Genomic DNA, 23,950 nt, shown 5'->3' on the forward strand with positions numbered 1-23,950 from the left:
GCTGAATAGCCCCTATCTGGAGTAACTGAGAAACTTGCTTGTGAGCCTCTTTTCTTTGTGGAGGAGGAACATCGGGCATGCCTTTGGAAGGGGGGCATTGTGTGGAAATAAAATCTGTACCCGTGATGAATGATATCCAGCACCCATCTGTCTTGAGTGATTAAATCCCAATTTTCTTTGAAAAGAGACAATCTTCCTCCAAAGGAGCTGCCAGACGCAGAGTCCACTGGCAGCTGAAAAGGCAGGTCATTGGTTCTGCTTACGAAGGACTGACCCCTGCCCTCACCAGAAGTCTGAGCAGGTGAACTGTCTGATCTAGGCCTAACGAACCTTGAGCCCTGCCCCTACCACTTAGACCTACCCCTAGACTGGGAACCATAAGCAGGATATGTCCACCCCTTAGCAGGCCAATTTCTACTAAACTGGAGGCTGCACCTGCAAAAAGGAAATCTTTAACAGTCTGCATAGACTTAGCTTTGTCCTCCATTTTCTTTAAAACTGCTTCCACAGGCGGTCCAAACAACATCAGTTTGGACTCCAAAGTCAGGTGCCCCAAATAGGTAGGCTGAAAAATATACCAATAAGAAATGCATGCACAAAAATAACATTTCCTTCATCTACAAGCAAATACACCAAAAAGGTTGTATCAGATAGAGAAGTGCAGAAGTCCCAGCAAAGAGAAGGGGATGGTGGGAGGCAACCTGGACTGCAACAGTGAATACACTCAAACATCTACATTTATGGTAGGTACACAACTGTACTATGTTCATAGTGTTTCACTGTTGCAGTCTTTACTCTTGGGTAGAATCCCAAAGCTGAGGATGGGTGGCTGGGCTAAATAGGATTAGGAGTGGCTATGAGGCCCTGCAGAACTGTAGTGGCAAAGCCTGGTCTGGACTTAGAGTAGAGAAGCAAGTGGTAGTGCTTTGTAAAGGTGTGCACTGAACTCCAAGTTGCAGCCTCTAAGATATCTTTGGTTGGTACTCCTCTGAGGAAGGCTGCTGCTCTGGTGGAATGAGGTCTAATGCCCTTAGGCACTGATTTGCCATATTGAAAATAGCAGAAACGGACGCAATGGCCTATCCATTTTGAAATAAATAGTCTGTTTTGAGATAGACTTTTCCTTGTGATCCTGCAGCATATGACACTAAAAGTTGCTCAGTCTTTCTGAAAGCTTTAGTTCTGTCCAAGTAGAAGCGCAACTGCTGTGTATGTACAAAGAATGCAGAATTTTCTCACCCTTGTTCTGTGGATTTGGGTAAAGGTAGGCAAGTGAATGGTTTGGTTGAGGGCCATAATGGACACCACCTTAGGCATAAATGTAGGGTTTGTCCTCAGAGAAACCCTGTCTGGATGAAAATGATGAAAGGTTCTACAGCCATAACTGCTTGTAACTCCGAGACTTGCCTTGCAGAGGTTATTGCTAGGAGCAGAGCTGTTTTCCAGGATAAGAATTTTATATCTGCTGTTGATGCTGGCTCGAAAGGAGGCAGTGTGAGTTTTTCCAAAACATAATTGAGGTCCCACTCCAGAATTGGTGCTCTCCTTGGAGGCCTAATGTTTTTGGCCCCTCTGAGGTACTGCCTTATTAAAGGATGAGAAAAGATAGGTGGTTCCGTATTGTAATGTGCTGAAATGGCAGAGGTATGAATTTTAATTGATGAGAAAGAAAGGCCTTTGTTCAGCATCTCAGTTAGGTATTGTAAAATCTGAGGAATATTTGGTATGGACGTGTCAATGCCTTGCTCCTGGTTCCAAGCACAGAATCTCTTCCATTTTTCTGCATAATATTTTCTGGTACTGGGCCTCCTGTCCTCCAAGATAACATCCATAACAGCTTTTGAAAGAGGAGTGTTCTGAATGGCTACATTATCCGCCATGCTGCCAGATTTAAGGTCCTGAGTTGGCTGTGCAGGATCTGATTGTTTTGTTGGGTCAGCAAGTGAGAGGTTTGAGGCAATATCCATGCTGGACCTTGAGACAAGCTCTTTAGGACTGGGTACCAGTGGTAGCGTGGCCAGTCTGGTGCAATCATTATCATTTTTGGCTTTTCTTGTCTGACCTTTAGGAGTACTCTGGGAAGGAGAGGCAGTGGGGGAAAAGCATATACTGTTAGAGTTTTCCAGCTGAATGATAGATAGGGCGTCCACTTTCCATGCTTGCTTGTGATAAATCCTTGTGCAAAATCTCTGCAATTGACAGTTGTGAGGGGAGGCAAATAGATCTATGTCTGGGCATCCCCATTTCCTTATTATCATGCTGAAGACTTGTGGATCCAGTTTCCATTCGTGGGGATCCATGAGGTTTCTGTTAGTTCTGCCAGAATATTTGTTTTTCCTGGCAGGAATTGTGCTTGCAGGTGAACTTGAAAAGCCAATGCTGTGTCCCATAAGGTCATTGCTTGTCTGCAGAGGGGGTAGGAATGTGTACCTCCCTGCTTGTTTATGTACTACATGACCGTAGTGTTGTCTGTCTTTATCAGTAACTGTCCTGGGTGAAGCAGGTCCTTGAAAGCTGTCAGGGCATTTTGAACAGCTAGCATCTCTTTTTGATTGATGTGAAGATGCATCTGGTTTGCAGGCCATGTGCCCTGAATACATTTTCCTGCCATATGGGCCCCCCAGGCATAATCTGATGCATCCGTTGTCAGTGTCTGTCTGGCTGTAGGTAAACTGAATGGCAGACCCTTGTTGTGGTGACAGGCTTCTGCCCACCATCGAAACTCCTGTTGTAGGCAGGGAATGAGTGCAATTACTGTCTCCAGGCTGTGGCAATGTTGAGTCCAAACACTTTTCAGATACCATTGTAGTTTCCTCATATGCAGTCTGGCATATGGAATTAGTAGAATGCAAGATGCCATGAAACCCAAAGCCTGCAGGATTTTCCTTGCAGATAAGTAGGTTTTTGTTGCCAATTTCTTGAAGTAAATAGTCAGTTGTTTTTGCTTGTCTGGCGTGAGATAAGCCATCTGGGCAGTTGTATTTAAGCTTGCACCCAGGAATATTACCTCTTGAGAGGGCACTAGTTTTGATTTCTTTTCGTTTACTGTGTACCCTAGGCCAATTAGTAATCTTTTCACAAACGCCAGATGCTTTAGAAGAGTGTCTTTGTTCTCTGCTTATATTAGGCAGTCGTCCAAGTAGGTATATATTTGAATTCCTTTTTGTCTGTAAAACGCAATTACTGGTGCCAGGCATTTTGTGAAGACCCTGGACGCAGTAGATAAGCCAAAGGGCAGTATAGAGAATTGGTAATGCATTGAGCCAGCTATGAATCTGAGGTATCTTCTGCAAGATTGTCTGATTGAGACATGCAGGTATGCCTCTTTTAGGTCCAAAGTTACGAGCCAAGCCCTCTTGCCCAGCATGGGCAGTAGCTGCTGTAGTCAACATCTTGAATTTTGGAACTTCCAGAAACGTATTTAGTATAGACAGGTCCAGAATTGGTCTCCAGGTTTTGTCCTTCCTGGGTACTAGGAAAATTCTGGAGTAAAATCCTCGCCCCTGCTCTTGTTGTGGTACTTGCTGAATGGCCCTCATGTCCATGAGGGCTGTAATTTGCTTTTGTGCCTCTGCCCATTGACTGTATGGCAGGTCTGGCATGCCCTTTGACCTTGGTAGAGTGTGAAAATGGAACCTGTAGCCTTGGGACACTATGTTCAGGACCCATTTGTCTTGGGTAATCATTTGCCAATTTGATGAAAAAAGTGCTAGTTTTCCCCCTAAGGGGGCTGCCAAAAGAAAACTGCTTGGAACTGGTAGAGGAAAGTCATTGGGACTGTTTCCTGTAAGGTTGTGATTTGTCTTCTCTGCTTTTGGAGGTAGGAGCACCCCACTGTTTAGGCCTGTATGAGCCTTGGGGCTGAGATCTTCCACTGGGACGCCTGTATCTGCCTCTTTGTGGTCTGTCTGAGACTGGAAAGGACCAATTTTTAGAAGGCCAGTTCCTGCTAAACCTGGGTGGCTGTACCTGTAAGAAATATTTGACTGTCTGCATGGATTTTGCTTTATCCTCCATTTTTTTCAACACCTCTTCTGCTTTAGTACCAAACAAAGTATCATGATGTAATGGTGCATCCAATAATTTTACTTTAACATGATCAGGCAGATTCTGTTCCTTTAACCAAGCATGCCTTCTAATAACAGAACCTGTAACAGCGGCCCTGCAAGAGGCCTCCAGTGAATCATAACCACATTGCAAAGTATGCTTTCCCACTTGTTCAGTTGCATGCAATAAATCCTGAAATTCCTTGTTCTCTGAACATTCAGTATTTACATTTTATGCTTAAGAAGGGACATTAAATATTGCTGATATTTAAAGCATATGAAACTGACAATTTAAAGCCCTTACAGCCAGGGTGGCAGAAGTGTAAACTTTTTTCCCCCATCTGTCTAGAGCCCTAGAATCCCTATCAGAGGGGACAGGGTTTTTTGCAGTGGAAGCTTTAACCCCCTTGGGACCCTGAGATATAGTTTCTGGGTCAGCAGCGGGGTTTTTCTATAGGAATTTATGAGAATCCGGGACCCTGTAGTATCTGTCTGGCTTAGCAGGTGCAGGGGGTAAAGAGTCAGGGGACAGACTAATACGCTGAAAATACATCTACAATGTCTAGAACAGGTGGAATAGCAAGGAGTCTGTGCTGAGGAAGAAGCAGAAAGTCTCTGAGCCTTTTCTTAGATTCAGAATAATCTTGGCTCTCCCAGTGGAAATGCTCCCTCATAGTATGCAGTGTTTCCCCAAAAGAATAATCCTCAGGAGGAGAGGCTGAAGGGATGGATTCTTCAGCATCAGAATCCTCATAGGGAAGCATGGAGTAATCCTGTTCAGAAGAGGAAATAGATACCTGATCAGAAGAATCATACTCTGTCTCTTGCCTAGGCCTCTTATCAGGAGGGGGATGGGAGCACCTGATCGAAGTATTTAGGTCTTCGGCCATTTTGAGCATTTGTTTTTTAGGCATGGAAGTCTGAGTAGGAAAATGCTGTACTTGTTTCTTTGTCTTTAGAGCTGCTTTAGTCTTTTTCTTTGAAGCTGAAGATGGCTTAATATATAGTTGTGTAGGTCTGAAGATACCCTCAGAAGCCGATGCCTGCTCAGCGGCTCCGGACCCATCTGAGGGAGAGATTTCCGAGTGTCCAATACCTTGAGTATCCAGAGGCCCAGTTGGCTCCACGTGGGAGTCGGTAACGGCCTGTGGCTCTGAGGTAGCAGGCGCCAGGGGCTGCGAAAGCGCCTCATTGAGAACTGGCGACTGGCCTAGTAGAGGCTTTGTCGTCGGTTTTGGACCTCGGATGCCTAGCCTTGTCCTTGCGTTTTTTGCAAACTCCGGTTGTTGGCTGTTCCGACGGCATTATATAATTAAATCTTCAGCCAAAGTAATGAAATGCAAAATCGAACCGACGCATTGGTTAAATCTAGCACAAAACCGACAACTAGCAACGTTGTGATCAGGGCCTAGGCAAGGAATACAGTAAGAGGGAAAATCCTTATGAGGTATTTGCTTCCCACAAGAAATACAATTGTTAACTTTTTCTGACATTGGTCTGGAGCAAGAAAAAAGTTTCCCCAACGGGGTACTTAGCTTTAATGAAGACTTTGGTTCTGAAATTCGGATTTGAAAATCTCAGGAGTCGGCCGACCGGCACTTGCGAACTGCTTTTGTTTCGGGCACCGCGAGGCAGGAAAGACTGACGAAAATGGCGTTGGCTGCATCTTTTATACCCCTGGTGCACTGATGTGAGGGAGGAGGCGACAGCAACCGATACCGGACCTAGACTTTGGAATTCTGGCCGACTGAGGGTAGCCTGCCAGCAGGATAACCCAAGAGTAATGACTGCAACAGTGAAACACGATGAACATCAGCAGGAGGTAGCCATACAACATAAATAGGAAAATGCAATGATAAAAGGCATGTTTTATAACAACACAAACTCGGGAACAGCTGGCTATACCTTTTTTGTACTGTGCCTGTTAAATACTTTTGAGCAAAAACAGCAATCACATTTCATTAACATTCAGAGTGAAAAATAACTTCTTTTCCTAGTGCAGACACTGATGAATAACAGAACCAGTGTTCTGAAGGGTCAGTTAACAACTCTTGGAATTGTACTGATAGTTTCGACACCTCATAAGTGGGTGAGGGAGGGTCTGCCACTTCATGTAGAACTACTGACAATCTTTCAAAAGTCTGCACTCCAGCTACTTTCATTGGCTGGAGCTGTATAACTGCAGTAAATGGCTTAAAAAATCTGAGAGAGACATAAATGATGGTCATTGAGAAAAATGAAATGCAAGCACTCCTGCTACAGAAGGTGTGTACAATGTCTATAATTCACACTACTGCCACTACATCTCATAGGTTAGATTCATAGGTTAGTTCTAGGCTAACTGCCCTTGTGAACCATTTTAAGCCAAGCCAATTATCCTTTGTGAGATTCAAACCCTGCACTTTGTGTTTGTAAGGCAAACACCTTAACCATTAGGCCACCCTCCTAATCCTCAATGGGATGGCATCACTTCTCTATGTCTACCATGCTTCATAAAAAGGGGACTTTAAAGGAAGGAGACATGAAACCAGTAAAACAAGATCATGTTAATATGGCAGGCCTCATAACGGCCATTTTCTGGAAAAACAGAATTTTATAAGAAACATGTAGATTAATTTTGCTTCATTAAAGTAGCTCATAAAATAAATACAATGAAAACAACACACTGAGTACTAAAAAGGACTTTTCCTTTAATAAATAGTGGATGTTGTTGCAGCTTCATGTTGAGGGATAACTTTGCAATCTCTGTAAAATCACCTTTCAGAGCAGAGATTTGCAACGAGAAAGAAAGAGTTCATTGGATAAGGTTTCAAAGACAGCATACTCAGAGCAAGCTACACTTAGACAAGCCTGTAGACTTCAGCTGCTTGATCTTTCTACAGTAAATACCTCTTTTGATTGCTGGTAATTTGGTTACAGACACATTTAGTGTTTGGGTCTAAAATAATGAAAATCAGCAAAGTTATGATAGACATTTGTCACACTAAATACAGATTCATAGTTTTGGCAACACCTCTACTTATTGCTAATTCTGGAATAAAATTTTACAATACTACCCTTAGGGTACCATCCCTAAAAGTAAGGCACAACTCTTCTTTCTTAGGTGCTACAGCCCTGAGTATTTCCTTGAAATCTTGTGCTTTCTCTCCAGTCAAATTTCAGCCTAGCCTCTGTAGACCTTACGGCCTTCTCCGAACACTGCTTGCAGCTGATTGTGGCAAACACTGGTTTATGCTGTGAGTCGACTGTTTCACTGGGGGTGACTCTGCAACCACTAATTCTACTCCAATGTCCTTTCCTTTCCAGGAGAAAGTCTGCTTGAGTTGGATGTTGGCCACTCTTGTATTTGATCTTGTGACTGCCTTTCTTGCTAAAAAATGTGTTGGCCGCCATCAAGCAATTTGCCAGACAGAAGGTCAGAATGACCCTCCTCCTTTATTCGTGTTCCCCCACCCACATAGACACAGACGGTTCTCATATCCTGTTCTGTCTGTCCCAATATGTACATTTAGGTCCCCCCCATTATCAACACCAATCCATGTTGTCCTGTTTTATCTAGTTAAGTCTTGCAACTGCTGTCTGAATGCACTCTTTTCATCACTATATCAACTCTGCTGTGGGCCACAGGCTGAGATTATGAATACTGCCCTATCTTTACACTGGAGTCTGACTGCCATATGTCTGTCACTACTTCTGAATAATCTGTCACTGTCTTCTGCAGCCTCTCCCTCATCATAATTCCCACACAATTTCTAGTTTGTCCTCCTCGAGTAGTAGACTGAATCCCAAGCGAAGTGGCTTTGTTGCACTGCCCTTTCATCTGGTCTTCTGGATACAGAGGATGCCCACCCTCCTCTTTATCATCATGTCATCCACTTCCAAGCTGCAGCTTGTCAGTAAACCTGTACTGAGTGTAGCAATCTTTAGTTAATGACTGGCAGGTTGATTGGTTTTATGTCTAACTTTTGCTTAACGGGGTAACCTCACATAAAGGCTGGGCATCTGGACACTGGTTTGAAAGAGCTTAGTATATGCCAAGTAAACTTCTGTCTATGGCAACCAGTCTTGACACTGAAGTGGAAGGACTGAATTATGTAACATTCCAAGTTACAGTGCATATAAAGATAAAGTTCCATTTGGTCATCTATTTCAGACCCGCTGGTCACTTCTGACATGTTCCTCAAAAGGCTGACTGAATCACAAGATAATAAGGAGAAGTATGCTGTTAGCATGGTACTGGAATGTATAATGGGGAGATAAACTGACTGCTTTAATCTAGGTACACCAGGGTTACTCTGGTGTGGCAGTGTATGCAGGTTTGTTACATTACACTTTGTGATTAGGTAACTAAGAAAAATAGCAAACTTGTCTGCTAGCAGGGAAAATATGAGTAGAGTTAATTAGGTATTTGAGATTTAATAAGGTAGATTACATGCTGAATGACTTTGGAGGTGAGACAGTACTCTCAAAGGAGGTTGGAAAACTAGAGCTTCCTAGACGACCAAGTTAAGCGAGTGGGGAAAGTGGAGAGAATATTTAGTCAGAGGTACAGCTGTGATTTTAGCAATGCAGATTTGTGCTTACGGCAAAAGTATGGTGACATCATAGTAAGCATGTAGTTTCAGTATGGCTGGAACTATTATGTGCTCGGTACTCTGGGCACAGGATACTGTATGCTCACACAGCATTTGTAAGTAACAAAAAAAAACTTAGTATGTAGTCCTGGTGATTTAGAAATGGTGACACTGTAAGGGACTTATAACTTCTCTACTCTTCCAAATAGTATTGTTTTAAAGGTGTTAATATGCAGGCATTTCTAACAGAGCTACTTAAACAGAAGGATAGAGTAAACTTGAGGCTAGTTCTGGACAACTTAAGAACATAATTTGTTAGTTTCAGTAGCTTTGTTGTAGGGTCATTTATGAAAAGAAAACAATAGCCCCAGTGACTTAGCTTCATGTCACATCAAACATTAGTATTCTCAATGTCTAGAGTTCTGAATGCTTGCTTGGGAGCTACTGTTTCAAAGAGGGAAGCTACTAGAAGAATTATACTTGAAGAAAAGTCACAGAAAAAATGGAATGTGAAATTAAGGTTACAGTGTAGAATTCAAATAAGTATAAACTGTTCACACATTATCAAACTGTGACATCAGTTAAACTAAGATTGTATATTTTGATTCTGGTCATCATGTTCAACAAGATACTTTATGTTTTAAACTATTTTTCTTTGTTACCTTGGATAGAAAATTATGCTCATGGGCTTTTTATGCAGCAGTTTCACTCTGGGATTACAAACAAGAGAGAAACCATAAAGAAAAAGCTACAATACACATATATTGTATTAAAAGTAAGCAAGCTGTAGCCATACATTTAAATTTTATCAAAAAACATGTTAATTAGCAACCTATATATATGACAATATGGTTTTAACATTTATGACATACACATGAATAAGCAACCTTTGAATCTACAGTATATACAAAATTCACAAGCTTCAGAAAGACTGGAATTTAGTACACACTAGTTGAGAGAGTTGATGAGCTGTGAAGAGGATGGGAGGCAGGTCAGACTCTTTGAATGTACTTCATTCTGAAGAACATTTCTCATTTTGAGTGTTAAAAAGTTCATGTTCCACACTGCTCCCCACTGAAAGAGTTTTTCACACAAATTTACTGTTATGGATGTTTTAATAAATATCCACGGTAAGCAATACTGAATCATATTTAAATCATATTATTTCACCAAAATAACTTTTTGTTAGTATAAAGTAGCACAACCATTGCTGTGGACTTCCTAGCAGAAGTCATTCCTAAGCATTTTACATGTTGCCCATGTATTCCACATTTTGAAAAGTAGTGTTCCATACTTTCCAGAAGGAAGGCTTAGAGCTATATGAAAGGCAGTATATAAAACTCTTAAGTACAGACAAAAGGAGAACATTAATGGATGGAAGAAACAGAAGATAAAAGAATAGAATGAAAAAAGACACAAATAAATTACCTGACTTCATCAACCATGCTGTTCATTGCACTGATAAGTCTTTGATTTTCTTGTTCAAACTGCAAAGTAACAACAGATTTTAAGTTATAACAAGTCAATGGCTGCATAAAGCATTTAATTAGCATGTAATTCCTTTTAACTAAAAAACAGCTTCATCATAGATCTTGGATGACTGATGTGACATATCAAATTCTACAGTGTTGTACTTCTAACTTCAAAAGAAACATTCTACTGGGCCAAGGAGAAGCTGGTGCACAGTATTCCTTCTACTCAGGGCTGGCCTTAGGTAAAATTAAGGCCTAGGCGAAAGGGCTCCATGGTACCCCTGCTGCCCACTGGCCGCCCCCTCCCCACACATCCCCCAGTGACCTCTGTCCTCGTCTACCCTGTCCTCCTCATATTATTCAGACTACTTTTTTCTGCTTTCATCCGAACATTATGTCTTACTATTCAGCTGTTTACTGCATCCATTCAACACACCCTACCTGAGTCCCAATGTTACCACAACTTTGGAGTAAATAACTGAATTAAGCCATTGGGATTCTAGATGTTGTGAGGGGTATTTTACACCCCCCCTCTCACATTTTGGATTCAATGATGGCCTGAAAAAAACCATAGCTAACACTTCAGTCTTAACCTTCAACACTGAATTCTTCCTGCATCCTTTCAACATATCCCAACAGTGCAGTATACTATAGTACAGTAACTGAGAAATAATCAAATCAAGACAGATATGGCGTCTGCTAGGCCTCCTGAAACCACAAAGGTTATACATGCTCTGAAGTGCATTTTACAGCCATTTCCAAACCTTTTAATCCAATGATGGCATGAACAAAAAAACGAACAAGGAAAGAACTTTAGTATTTCTCAATTTTGTTTCTTATGCATAGTTTCAATACACCCTAATTATACAGGAGTGCACTGTAATACATGCAGAATAAATAATCAAATCAAGGCAAGGGTTTAGTGCTGCTAGCCCCCTCCCCCCCCCAACAGACATGGGGTAAAAGATGTTATGAGGTGCATTTTGTTGCCATTTGCCTAGCTTCTGACCCAATGATAGCCTGAACAAAAATATGAATAATGAAGAAATTCTAACCTTATTTTTTTGTTTCAAGGAAGATTTGTGTCTAATAAAATGACAGTTCACAATAAAACGCTTGTGAGGATAACCTATACTATATATTGGAATAGTGCTAGACTGAGGTGAAGATACAAACTGGCAGTCACATATTTCAAGTGGTTGCTGTTCAAAATACATACAGCATCACCTCTACCCCCCAAAAAGATAGCTAACTTTTTGTGTACCACCCTAATTTCAAACTGAGGCAAAGCTAGCAGACTGAATACAATACATTAAAGAAAGTTCAAGTTACTGCTGTCAGATGTATATTAACATACATCCTTACCCCTAAAAAAATAACCACAAGTATATGTGCCTGATCTCCTAATGTATTCCAACTTGCTACCCCTATACAATACACTGTCTCTAGACAAGCTATAGTGACCTTTAGTGCACAATTCTGACATTTAAGGGTGGTGAGTTAAAGAAATAAAGACCACACTGTCCACAGTCCCTATACAAGCTTAGAGGGATGATTGTAAGAAAAAAAAATTAAGTAGTACACCCCACACCATCCCCAGCTTCCCAGAAATGTTACATGACCTTCTGAGCATACCTCCATGCAGGACTGGTTTATGCTACATAAAGGTACAATATTGTGCATGTCTACAAATAAAAATCTGTTTATATTTTTTTAATCCAAGAGACAATGCCATTGCCCCTGAAAGCCATGTCTACTATCAGATGCACAATACAAGCAAACACATGCTTATCTACAGGCAAACTGGAGGAAAGTACAGTTGTGTAAGAACTTAAAATGTATCTACCATAACTTAGTATCTGTGTTGTCCAATTGCATTATGCATCACGGATGGGTCTTAGGATCCGTCCTCTGATCCAACTTGGCCATTTCCTCCAGACATACGATCTGAGCTTCAAACTTTTCCCTCTCCCTTGCTGTCTCACTTCCCTTCAAACACTCAGATTGAGTTTGTTGCCCCTTTACTCAGGAGGATTATCCCAAAGATAGTAGAGAAACAGAGAAAGAAACCTACTGGAGTCCAAGCAAGGAACCTGCTCTGGTTTTCTGTGAGGTTTACTTCTATGCAGACAGAAATATAACTGGCTGTGAACATCAAAGCAATGTAACATGTACTCAACCTTTGCTGGAGTAGTTAGGAAAAATATGGGCAAGTGGATGGTCTGGTTAATGTTAAGTTTCCAACGCGATAAAGAAGTTATGTACTCACCATAATGTCCCATCTGAGTAGTCGTACTTCATTTTCTGCAACCTGTGGGTATTCGGATCCGAGCCGGCAACATTTTCCAAGCATCTGCTCCAAGCTCCTTCCCTTACCCATAATCCCTCAGATCTCATACCTTCCCTCAGATCGAGTTTGCCACTATGAAAACTATCAGCAACTCAATAACAGCACTAACCTAGAACAGGCTCGGGGGAAGGAGGGCGGGACGGTTGTAGAAAATGAAGTATAACTACTCAGATGGAACGTTATGGTGAGTACATAACTTCTTTATTTGAAGTAGATAACTTCATTTATCTGCAACTTGTGGGACAGAGTCCCCAGCTACCAAAAACTCCTGGGAGGCCCTCTTGGAAGGATATTCCTGAGCACCGCAGAGCCAAAGGATGCTCTCCCTCTAGAGATCAAATCCAACTTATAATGAAAAATAAATGTATGTGACCTTGCCCAGGTCGCTGCTGCACAGATATCATCCAGTGAAACCCTAGACCAAAAGCAGCAGAAGTTGCCATAGATCTGGTAGAATGAGCTTTAACAGGACCAGGTGGGGAAAGACCTTTGTCCTTATAGACTTGCAGTATACATTGTGTAATCCATCTAGCTAAGGAGACCTTGGATATGGCTTTGCCCAAAAAGGGTCTAAAAAAGGACACGAATAACTGGTCAGACTTATGAAAGGGTTTAGTCCTATGTAAAAAGAAAAGTACAGTTTTGTACCTACCATAAATGTAGATGTTCGAGTGCTAATACAGCTGCAGTAATCACAGATGGGTTCTCTGCCGTCAGGCGGGTCCTCAGTCGGCCGAATTCCAAAGTCTAGGTCCGGCGTCGGTTGTTGTCGCTTTCTTTCCTGACGTCAGTGCAACAGGGGTATATAAGACACAGCCGACGCCATTTTCTTCAGTCTTTCTTGCCCCAGATGTCAGGTGCCCCCAGAAGGAAGGCAATACATAAATTATATATATAATCATGCAATGCAATAGAATAAAAAATCAGTAGTTGCAAGCAAATACACCATAGAAGGATAACCCAATCAGGTTGTATGAGGAGGTGTTAGCCACTAGGCCTTTACCATGAGGGGAAGGAGGGAGGGAAACCTGTACTGCAGCTGTATTAGCACTCGAACATCTACATTTATGGTAGGTACAAAACTGTACTATGTTCATCGTGCATACAGCTGCAGTAATCACAGATGGGTATAATCCCAAAGCTACACACAGGGTGGTAGGCACTAGGTGGAACTGGGAGGAGCCAGAATGCCCTGCAACACAGCAGTGGCAAAGCCTGCTCTAGTTTTGGAGTATAAAGGCAGGTGGTAGTGTTTTGTGAAGGTATGCACAGAACTCCAAGTGGCTGCCTCCAAAATATCTTTGGTAGGGACTCCTCTGAGGAAGGCTGTAGAGGTAGCTGTGGCCCTTGTGGAGTGGGATCCGATGCCTGTAGGAACAGATTTGCCATGAAAGGAGTAACAAAACCGTATGCAGTGGCCTATCCATTTTGAAATTGTCTGTTTGGAAATTGGCTTCCCTTGAGCTCCTACAGCATAGGACACAAAGAGTTGTTCTGATTTCCTGAAAGGCTTTGTTCTGTCCAAATAGTAACGTAGCTGTCTATGGATGTCTAAGGAATCTAGCAGCCTTTCCCCTTTGTTTTGAGGATTGGGGTAAAAGGTAAGTGTATGGCCTGATTTAAAGCTACCCTGGATACTACCTTAGGCATAAATGACGGGTTGGTTCGTAGGGAAACCCCGTCCTGATGGAAGATGAGAAAGGGCTGCACAGCCATGAGGGCTTGTAGTTCCGAAGCCCTACGAGCTGAGGTAATGGCCAGAAGGAAAGCTGTTTTCCAGGACAAATATTGCAAATCTGTTGAGGCAGCTGGTTCAAAGGGAGGCAATGTTAATTTTTCTAGAATGAAATTAAGATCCCAGGCTGGTATTGGTTGTTTCCTTGGAGGTCTTATATTCTTAGCCCCTCTGAGGAACTGTCTTAAGAGTGGGTGAGAGAATAAGGGTGGATCAGTGTTGTATTCTGCAGAAATGGCTGAGGCATGAATTTTGATGGAGGAAAATGAAAGTCCACTGTTCAACAGCTCAGCTAGATACTGTAATATCTGAGGCAAATTCAGTTTTCTAGGATCCTGGCCTTTTTTCTCATTCCAAGCGTAAAACCGTTTCCATTTCGCGGAGTAAGCCTTTCTAGTAGATGGCCTTCTGGCCTCCAAAATGACATCCTGCACCTCTTTGGAGAGTAGGGTCTGTTGTGGTGTTAAGGAATTTTCCATGCAGCCAGATTGAGTGTTTTCAGCTGACTGTGAAGAGTTTTGTAGCTGTGCTGAGTCAGTAGAAGAGGCATTAGAGGTAGGTTCCAGGGAGGAGTATGTGTTAGGCTCCTCAGGAGTGGGTACCAGTGTTGTCTTGGCCAGTCTGGAGCAATCAGTATCATCTTAGGTCTGTCTGCTCTTGCTTTCAAGAGCACCTTGGGCAGAAGAGGCAAAGGTGGAAAGGCGTAAACTGTCCATGCTGCCCAGCTGAAAGAAAGGGCGTCCACTCTCCAGGCCTTTGGATGGAAGGTCCTTGAGCAGAACTTTGGCAATTGATGATTCCTGTGGGAGGCGAAGAGATCTATGTTTGGCCTTCCCCATGCTTGGATTATCTTTGTAAACACTTGAGGATGTAACTTCCATTCGTGTGGGTCTGTCATATTTCTGCTTAGATTGTCTGCCAGCGTGTTTTCCAGTCCTGGCAGGTACTGTGCTTGAAGTTCGATTTGCCATTCCAGAGCCAAGTTCCAAAGTGACATGGCTAGCCTGCACAGGGGGTATGAATGTGTTCCTCCTTGTTTGTTTATGTACCACATTACTGTGGTGTTGTCTGTTCTTATCAATAATTGCCCTGGATGCAGGAGGTCCTTGAAAGCTGTAATTGCATTTATCACTGCTAGCATTTCTTTTTGATTGATGTGAAGGTGCTTTTCCTTTTGGGACCATTTGCCCTGAATGCACCTGTCTGTCATGTGTGCCCCCCAGGCGTAGTCTGAGGCGTCTGTTGTGATGACTTGATTTGCTTGAGGCTTGCAGAATGGAAGACCTGTGTTTGTTTGGCATGCTTGGGCCCACCATAGAAATTCCTTTTGCAAACATGGGATTATTGGTATTATTGTTTCCAAACTGTGGCTGTGTTGAGACCATAGGTTTTTTAGGTACCATTGAAGTTTCCTCATATGCAACCTTGCACATGGGATTAAAAGAATGCAAGATGCCATGAAGCCCAGAGCCTGCAGGATTTTCCTTGCAGCGAGCCTGGTACAATTTGCTAGTATTTTGAAGTACAGAGTTAGTTGCCCCTGTTTTTCTGGCGTAAGATAGGCCATCTGGGTGTTTGCGTCCAAGTTGGCACCCAGGAAAGTTATTTTCTGAGATGGTGTTAGCCCGGATTTCTCTTTGTTGACTGTGTATCCCAGAGAATTCAATAACCGTGTTACATAAGCCAGATGTTCCAGAAGTATGTGTTTGCTGTCCGCTTGGATCAGGCAGTCGTCCAAATAAGGGTAAATTTGTATCCCTTGAAGTCTGCAGTAGGCAATTACTGATGCCAGGCATTTCGTGAATACTTTGGGCGCAGTAGATAAGCCAAAGGGCAATGCAGAGAATTGATAGTGGATTGAACCTGCAAGAAATCTGAGGTATCTTCTGCAACTTTGTCTGATTGGGACATGCAGGTATGCCTCCTTGAGGTCCAATGTTACCAGCCAAAACTCCTTGCCCAGCATGGGAAGAAGCTGCTGTAATGTGAGCATCTTGAATTTTGGTACAAGTAGAAATGTGTTTAGGATGGATAAGTCCAAAATGGGTCTCCAGTCGGTTCCTTTCCTTGGTACCAGAAATAGTCTGGAATAAAAACCTTGACCTTGTTCGTGAGTAGGTACCTCTTGAATAGCTTTCATGTCCATGAGCTTTGAAATTTGTATTTGAGCCTCTACCCTTAGATTGTGTGGCAGGTTCGGCATGCCTCTCATTTTTGGAAGAGTGTGAAAATGAAATCTGTAGCCTCTGTTTATAATGTCCAGGATCCATTTGTCTGTTGTGATAATATGCCAATTTCTTGTAAATAATGCCAGCTTTCCTCCCAAGGGTGCTGCCAGCTGAGACTTGCTTGGCATGAAAAGGGGGAAGTCATTGGGTTTGTTTCCTGTATTGTTGTGCACTGTCTTCGCCACCTCTTGGTGCTGGAGTTTGCCATTGTCTGCCTCTATATGATCCTTGAGATTGTCCTCTGCCCCTTGTGTGCCTGTATCTACCTCTTTGGGGCTTGTCCGTGGCTGGAAAGGACCAGTTTTTTGAAGGCCAATTTCTGCTAAAACGTGGTGGTTGAACCTGTAGAAAAGCTTTGACAGTTTGCATTGATTTAGCTTTTTCTTCCATTTTCCGTAGTATCTCCTCAGCATTAGTACCAAAAAGTACATCCTTTTGTAAAGGAGCATCTAGTAGTTTAGCTTTAACATGATCAGGCAAGGTTTGTTCCCTAAGCCAGGCATGTCTACGAATGACTGATCCTGTAACAGCAGCTCTACTTGAGGCCTTTAGAGCATCATAGCCACATTGTAAGGTGTGTTTACCCACTTGTTCTGCACTATGCATCATATCCTGCAACTCCTTCAAATCTGGTTGTTCAGGTTGTGACATTTTATTTCTTAACTGTGATAACAGAAACTGCTGATATTTAAGCATATGGAACTGACAATTTAAGGCCCTCATGGCTAGGGTGGCCGAGGTATATACCTTTTTCCCTACCTTTCTAAGGATCTAGACTCTCTTTCGGAAGGTAGTGGATTCTTAGCAGTAGAGGCCTTCATTCCCTTGGGGCCTTGAGAAATGGTTTCAGGGTCAGCATTATGGCTTTTGTAAAGAAATTGGTGAGAGTTAGGAACCCTGTAATACCTATCAGGCTTGACTGGGGCAGGAGGCAGGGAATCCGGATTAAGGCAAGCCTCCGAGTAAACATCATCAAGTATGTCCAAGACAGGAGGTATCGCCAGAGGTCTGTGCTGAGGTAGCAAAAGAAATTCCCTAAGTCTTTTCTTGGAATCAGAAAAGTCTTGGCATTCCCAATGGAAGTGTTCCCTCAAGGTATGCAAGGTTTCCCCAAAAGAAAAATCCTCTGGGGGAGATACAGAAGGAATGGACTGCTCTGCATCAGAATCTTCAAAAGGGGAGTACGAGTGTTCCTCCATCAGAATGTTCTGAAATAATGGAGCCCTGGTCAGAAGAGGGTGAATCTTCCTCCACTCTGGGTCTCTTGTCCGAAGGGGGTTGGGAACCCCTGATAAGAGTAATTAAATCCTCAGCCATTTTTAGCATCTGCTTTTTAGGCATGGGGCCTGGAGATGGGCCCTGTGCAACAGGCCTCTTGGGATGCATGGCTGATTTGGACTTAGTAAAGGCCTTTATGGAAAAGGAAGATGAGGGTCTAAAGACACCATGGGTGGAAGTGGACCTGTCCACATCAGGAGGCTCAACACTCACAGTGGCTTCGGTAGTTGTAGTCTGGGTATGGGCCGAGGCACCTGCTGTCTCGGTTACAGAAGACACCGCCAGTGTCGTCGGTAGTCAGGGGCTGCGTAGGCGCCTCGCTGAGAACCGGACCACGTGTAGCCGGTTTTGGCATGGTGTCGGTGGAGACCGCGGACCTCGCGTGTCGGTCTTTGTCCTTGTGTTTTTTGGACAAAACGGTAGTTTGAGTCTCCGACGACATTTTATAATCAAAAGCTTTACCGAAAAAGTGCTGGGCGAACTCCGCCCGACGCTTAATAGTGTGTTTATTGAAAGTAGCGCAAAAGCGACAGCCCGAGACGTCGTGGTCTGGGCCTAAACAAGGTATGCATAGGTAATGGAAATCCTTATGCGGTATTTGCTTCCCACAAGAAATACAATTGTTAACTTTGTCTGACATCGGTCTGAGGCAAGAAAAGTTTCCCCAACGGGGTACTTAGCTTTAAAGAAGACTTCGGTTTCCAAATTTTTGTAATTTCAGGAGCTGGCCGACCGGCACTTGCGAACTGCTTCTGCTTCGGGCACCGCGCGGCAAAAAAGACTGAAGAAAATGGCGTCGGCTGTGTCTTATATACCCCTGTCGCACTGACGTCAGGAAAAAAAGCGACAACAACCGACGCTGGACCTAGACTTTGGAATTCAGCCGACCGAGGACCCGTCTGACGGCAGAGAACCCATCTGTAATTACTGCAGCTGTATGCACGATGAACATCAAAGCAGTTTATGAACATCTAGCAAATGCAGTTTATATTCACCCTTGTTCTGAAAATTTGGAAAGAAAACAGGCAGGTTAATCATTAATATTTGATTCAGGGGCAACTTTCGGTAAGACAGAAGGGTTTGTGTGGAGAGAAACCTTGTCTTTATGAAAGATCAAGTAAGGGGGCACGCCACACAAAGCTTGGATCTCAGAAACTCTCCTGGACGAAGTAATGGCCACTAGGAAAGCTATCTTCCAGGGTATGAATTTCAAATCTATGGACGTTGCTGGTTCGAAGGGGGGGAGCAACTAGCACCTGCAGAACTAGGGTAAGGTCTCAACGAGGGACTGAATCCTTAACCAGAGGGCGTAAAAGAAAGGTGCCTTTCAGAAAAGCTTTACACAGTCTCAGAGAGGCCAGAGCATTCATATTTTCGCCAACATGAAAATTAGAGATGGCCGCCAGTTGTACTTTTACCATGGAGGAACTAGCCCCTTGTTGGTTAAATATTGGACAAAAACTCGAACACTGCAGGAACCGGGGCTGTAAAGGAATCTAGGTTCCTCTGAGAAGCCCAAATAGAGAAGCTTTTCCATTTGCTGCGATAAACCTTCCTAGTGGAAGCTTTGTGAGATGCCACCAGAATAGTCTTTACTGAAGATGATAGACCGGGAGTCCTAGCAATCAGGAGAACTGGAGCAACCAAGCCATCAGCTTGAGGCTGTCCAGGTCGGGCAGACAGATGCCCAAGAGATGAGAGATGAGATCCGGGCAAGGATCCAGAATCAGAGGAGGAGTTAGAACATGAGACCAGAGGAACGGGAACCACACCGGACAAGGCCAGAAGGGTGCAATGAGGATGACTTTGCACCCCAGTCAGCAAGCTTTCTGAAGAAACCTGGGAATGAGAGGTAATGGGAGGTAAGCATACAGTAACCCTGGAGGCCAAGCATGGACGAGAGCATCTCTGGGGGAGTCCCCTGGTGAGGGATCAGAGCGAAGAACTTGCTGCACTTCGTGTTGGAAGGAGATGCAAAGAAATCGCAGCAAGGCTGACCCCCACACAAGGAAGATCTTTGCTATCGATGGTTTCAGAGACCACTCGTATGGCATTAGAATAGCCCGACTCAGTCTGTCCACTAAAATGGTGAAGTGTCCCGGGATGTGCGCTGCAATCAGAAACCGATGGTGGAGATCACCCACTTCCACACTCTCATAGCCTCACGACAGCGAGGGTAAGATCTGGTTCCCCTTTGTTTGTTGATGTATCAGACAACAAACATGTTGTATGACTGAACTGCAATCGTCCCCGGGGGAAGAACAGCGTGAAAGGCCTGCAACACTAAAAGCACTGCTCTCATCTCCAGAAAATTGATATGCAATCTGGTCTTGGTCTGGGACCACGTGCCTTGGACCGTCCTCCCCAAATAGTGACCCCCACCCGAGCTGGGAGGCGTTCGTGGTCGCTGTGGCTCGGGCTGTAGGTGCTATGAAGGGTCGACCTGCCAAGATGTCTGGCGATTGGAGCCACCAGAAAAGAGACATCTTGCAGGCTCTGCTGATTTTTACTGGATAGTCCATGGGGAGGTCTAGCCAATACCACTGTACTGCCAGGATCCAGTGAAGCACCCGCATGTGAAGGCACACACAGGGAAGGATTGAGATTGCTGCGGCCATGGAGCCTAGGGCTCGGAGAACATCACTCGCCTTTGGCAGCCTGGGGCCAAGGATCACTGATACATGGGCCTGAAGGCTCTGGACCCTGTCTAGTGTGAGAAAGACTTGCAATTGTAGAGTGTCCAGCCGTGCCACTATAAATTCCAAGGTCTTTGTCGGGTTCAAGAGGGACTTGGAGAGGTTGATGGTAATCCCTAGGTTGACTGCAAGATGCAGGAAGGAGTCTCTGGCCATGCAAAGAAGATGCTTGGTGGCAGCAGCGAGGAGCCAATCGTCTAGGTAAGGAAACACCTGAATTCCCTGAAGCCTCAGGTGAGCCGCTACAACTGGCATAACCTTGGTGAACACCCTAGGGGCTGTGGTGAGACCAAAGGGTAGGGCTCTGAACTGGAAATGACTGGCTCCCAGCCGGAAGCGAAGGAATCTCCTGGAGGTTCTGCAAATTTTGATTTGGTAGTAAGCGTCCTGGAGGTCTATCGACCACATCCAGCCTCATTCTCAGCAGTAAGGTAGAATGGACTGCAAGGTGACCATCTGGTATTTCTGCTTAGCTACTGTCAGGTTCAGGGATGGCAGGTCCAATATGGGCCAGTGGTCCCCCATCTTTTTTGGCACTAAAAAGAACCTGGAGTAAACGCCTAATCCGGACTGATCTGGGGGGACCGGTTCGATGGCTCGATTGTGAAGCAGCTTTGAAATTTCTTGCGCTGCCGCCTCCCTTTGAACGGGTGGAACATCCAGGAGGTGCTTTGGTTGGACGGGTGGGGCAACAAACGGGATGGAGTAGCCTCTGGATATTATTTGGAGCACCCAACGGTCCGCATAATGGACTCCAAAGCTGTTAGGTGCAATGACAATCTTCCCCCGACTGTCTCCAGATTAGGACAGTCGGGCAACCCCTCAGGGCTGCTGTGTGGGTCTGTCCGAGAAGGTCTCCCTAGACCCAAAGTTCCTCACCCCCCCCCTACCTCTGGGGCGGTGTCTGTCTTGTCCCTCTCTGCCTCTAGGGGACAAGTTGTCCTGAGAGTCCCAGAAAAACTGAGATTTTCAGAATCACATCTTCTTTTGCCCTCTCTGATTCCTAGAAAAGGATCTTTGAGGGCTAGAGAAGCGGACTCCCACTGCAGACAGTCTTCCCATCATTCTTGCTCTGGACTAGGGTGTGACGTACTATTTTCCCGAACAGGAAAGAACCACCAAAGGGAGCATTTGTGAATGACGCCTTGAAGGGGTCCAAGAATTGACATAGTCTGAGCCAAGTGTGTCGCCTCATAGCTACGCCGGTCCCAGCCACCCTAGCTGCTCCTTCTGTGGCATGGGAAAGAAGATGCATGGACGTGTTCAAAACAGATTTTAGAGTCTAATTTTTTGGCTGAGAACAGCCGCTTGTCCTCCGGCGACAAAGACGCTGGGGACGACACAGAGAACTCTGTGACTAGGTCTTGCTGAAGTCGGATGACGTGTGCCAAATAATTCAGCGCTCGAATGGAAAACGTGCTGAAGAAAAGACTCACTTCCCAAATCGATCCACTGCCCTAGGCTCCTTGTCCGCAGGGTGGACAAAGACATTTCCTGTGCCAGTTCTCTCTTGGTGGCAGCTGCAACCACCATAGCATCCACCGGGGATCCCTTGTACCAAGCCTGTCTGTGGGAGGAGAGAGGATCCTGTCCAGGTGTTTAGGTACTGGCTCTATCATGTCAGGCTCCTTCCATGCCCGTGTGGTAATGAGATCCACTAAGGGATCCGCAGGAGGGGACACCCAGGATGTAGATGGGCCCGTGCCAATACTGACTCATCCGTAGAGGGTTTGGGGGCTGACCAACCTCCTGTCTGGTGGAGGATCTCCATGATGTCTCCAAAGTAGAGATCCTCGGGAGGTGACCTGGGGGAACCCTCACCTTCATCTAAGTCAGTATCTTCTGTGAGGGACTCGGGGGAGTCCATGTGTCTCCTTTTACATGAATGCTTATGGGGACCTTCTTCAGTGGGACTCTCTGAAGAGGGCTCGTAAGTCGGTGGGGGGTTCCATGATGGGATCCACCTGGCAGTCCTCTAGCACGGGCTGCCCCTGGGACAAGCTGATGGGAGTCATGACCAAATCCACAGAAGCCTGGGCGGAGTCCAAGGCAATGGGCTGGGGTCTCAATCTTTGGGAGAGAACCCTTTCCACCACGTCGAATGCCAAAGGAGAGAGCACCTCCTTAGCAATCAACAAAGAGGAAGCTCTCCCCCCGCTCCACAGTGAGGATTGGGGCCAAGGTAGCCGGGGTTCCGAAGGAATGGCTCGGATCCGACAAAGTCGGAGCCAAAGACACCTCTGTTCCCTCGGATCCAACTGCCCGTTCTCGGCCCCGAGAGTTGCTCGGATCCGAATAGGTCTGAACCAAGGAACTCAAGGTAATGGCCGGCGTCAAGGCTGGAGGAACAGTCTGCGCCGAACCCCCAGCTCCGAGGATCCGAGGATCCATAAACCCCGAAACCGCAGGTCAGATCGGGGAAGGAGAGATTGGATGGAAGAAGGGCATGGAGGTCCCCTCTCCAGCTGGAGAAGGGCCTGGCAAGACTCCCATTTGGATCTGCGTCCGAATGAACCTCCACATCATCCTGTCCTTATCTAGCTCCGACAGACTCTGAGTCGAATGCGAGGAGGCGACTGACTTGGATCTTGCTGGTCGGTGCGACGACCTCAAAGAAGGCCTTGGGTCAGAGGGCTCAGTCGGCTCTGGGGAGAACCTCGGGGAATGGAGCCGAGGAGAGGTAGTTCTAATTACTTTTGAAGGCGGGCAAGGGAAAGGCTCCCACTCTGGAGATCACTTGCGGTGCCTATCCCCTCTCTTGTCCTTGTCTTTTTTCTCTTTTTTCTTACTTTCAGTCCCCACTTCAGAAGGCTTAGTGGGAGGTTGATTCCCAGCCTGGGGGGGGGGGGGTTGATCAGCTACTGGAGCTGAGGTTGAGGTCGCCATGTCTAAGGCAGAGACTAGTAAGAAGGCCCTTAGCTACCAGCTTTGCCTTCCTTTCCTTTAAGGTCCTAGGGTTGAACCCTGCACACACACTACAAGGCAGGGCCAGATGGGGAACACCCAGACAAATAGCATTTTTTGAAAGTTAGTTTTGGCTGCTCAGCCATAACAAAAATCCACAGCGCCAAAAGTTAAACCAAACTATCACACACACACACACACACACACACACACACACACACACACACACACACACACACACACACACACACACACACTAAGGTTGGGTTAGGCCTATTACACTACCTTACTAACTTTAACTTTTTTTTTTTTTTTTAAACAGAAAAAAACGACAAACAACGAAGAGGAGGAAGTGTTAATTACCGACCACACAAACACATACACACACACAGACACACACACACTAAATATATCAGAAAAAAACTTCCACTTAATATACCCAACTTGGAGCTAGAGACCACGATGCATACGCATGAAGCGGCAAATGAGATCTGAGGGAAGGTAGGAGATGTGAGGGATTATGGGTAAGGGGAGGAGCTTTGGGCAGATGCTTGGAAAATGTTGCCGGCTCAGATCTGATATGGATCCGAATACCCACAGGTTGCAGATAAATGAAGTTAACTACTTCAGATCTTTGGTATAAAAAGGATTAGTTCTAAGAGAGACT

General features: G+C 44.8%; 1 protein-coding gene across 1 annotated transcript in view; it reads right to left on the reverse strand.

Annotated features, from left to right (window-relative positions):
• STX18 (syntaxin 18) overlaps positions 1–23,950 on the reverse strand; it is a 1,377,880-nt gene that overhangs the window by 382,401 nt on the left and 971,529 nt on the right. Inside the window, exon 8 of the mRNA XM_044062606.1 lies at positions 10,049–10,107. Within this exon, the coding sequence (XP_043918541.1) occupies positions 10,049–10,107 (59 nt within the window). The remainder of the gene's footprint in view (positions 1–10,048; positions 10,108–23,950) is intronic.

The sequence above is a fragment of the Protopterus annectens genome, chromosome 2.part1 (genome assembly GCF_019279795.1).
Source record: "Protopterus annectens isolate FY-2018-M chromosome 2.part1, PAN1.0, whole genome shotgun sequence".
NCBI lineage: Eukaryota > Metazoa > Chordata > Ceratodontiformes > Protopteridae > Protopterus > Protopterus annectens.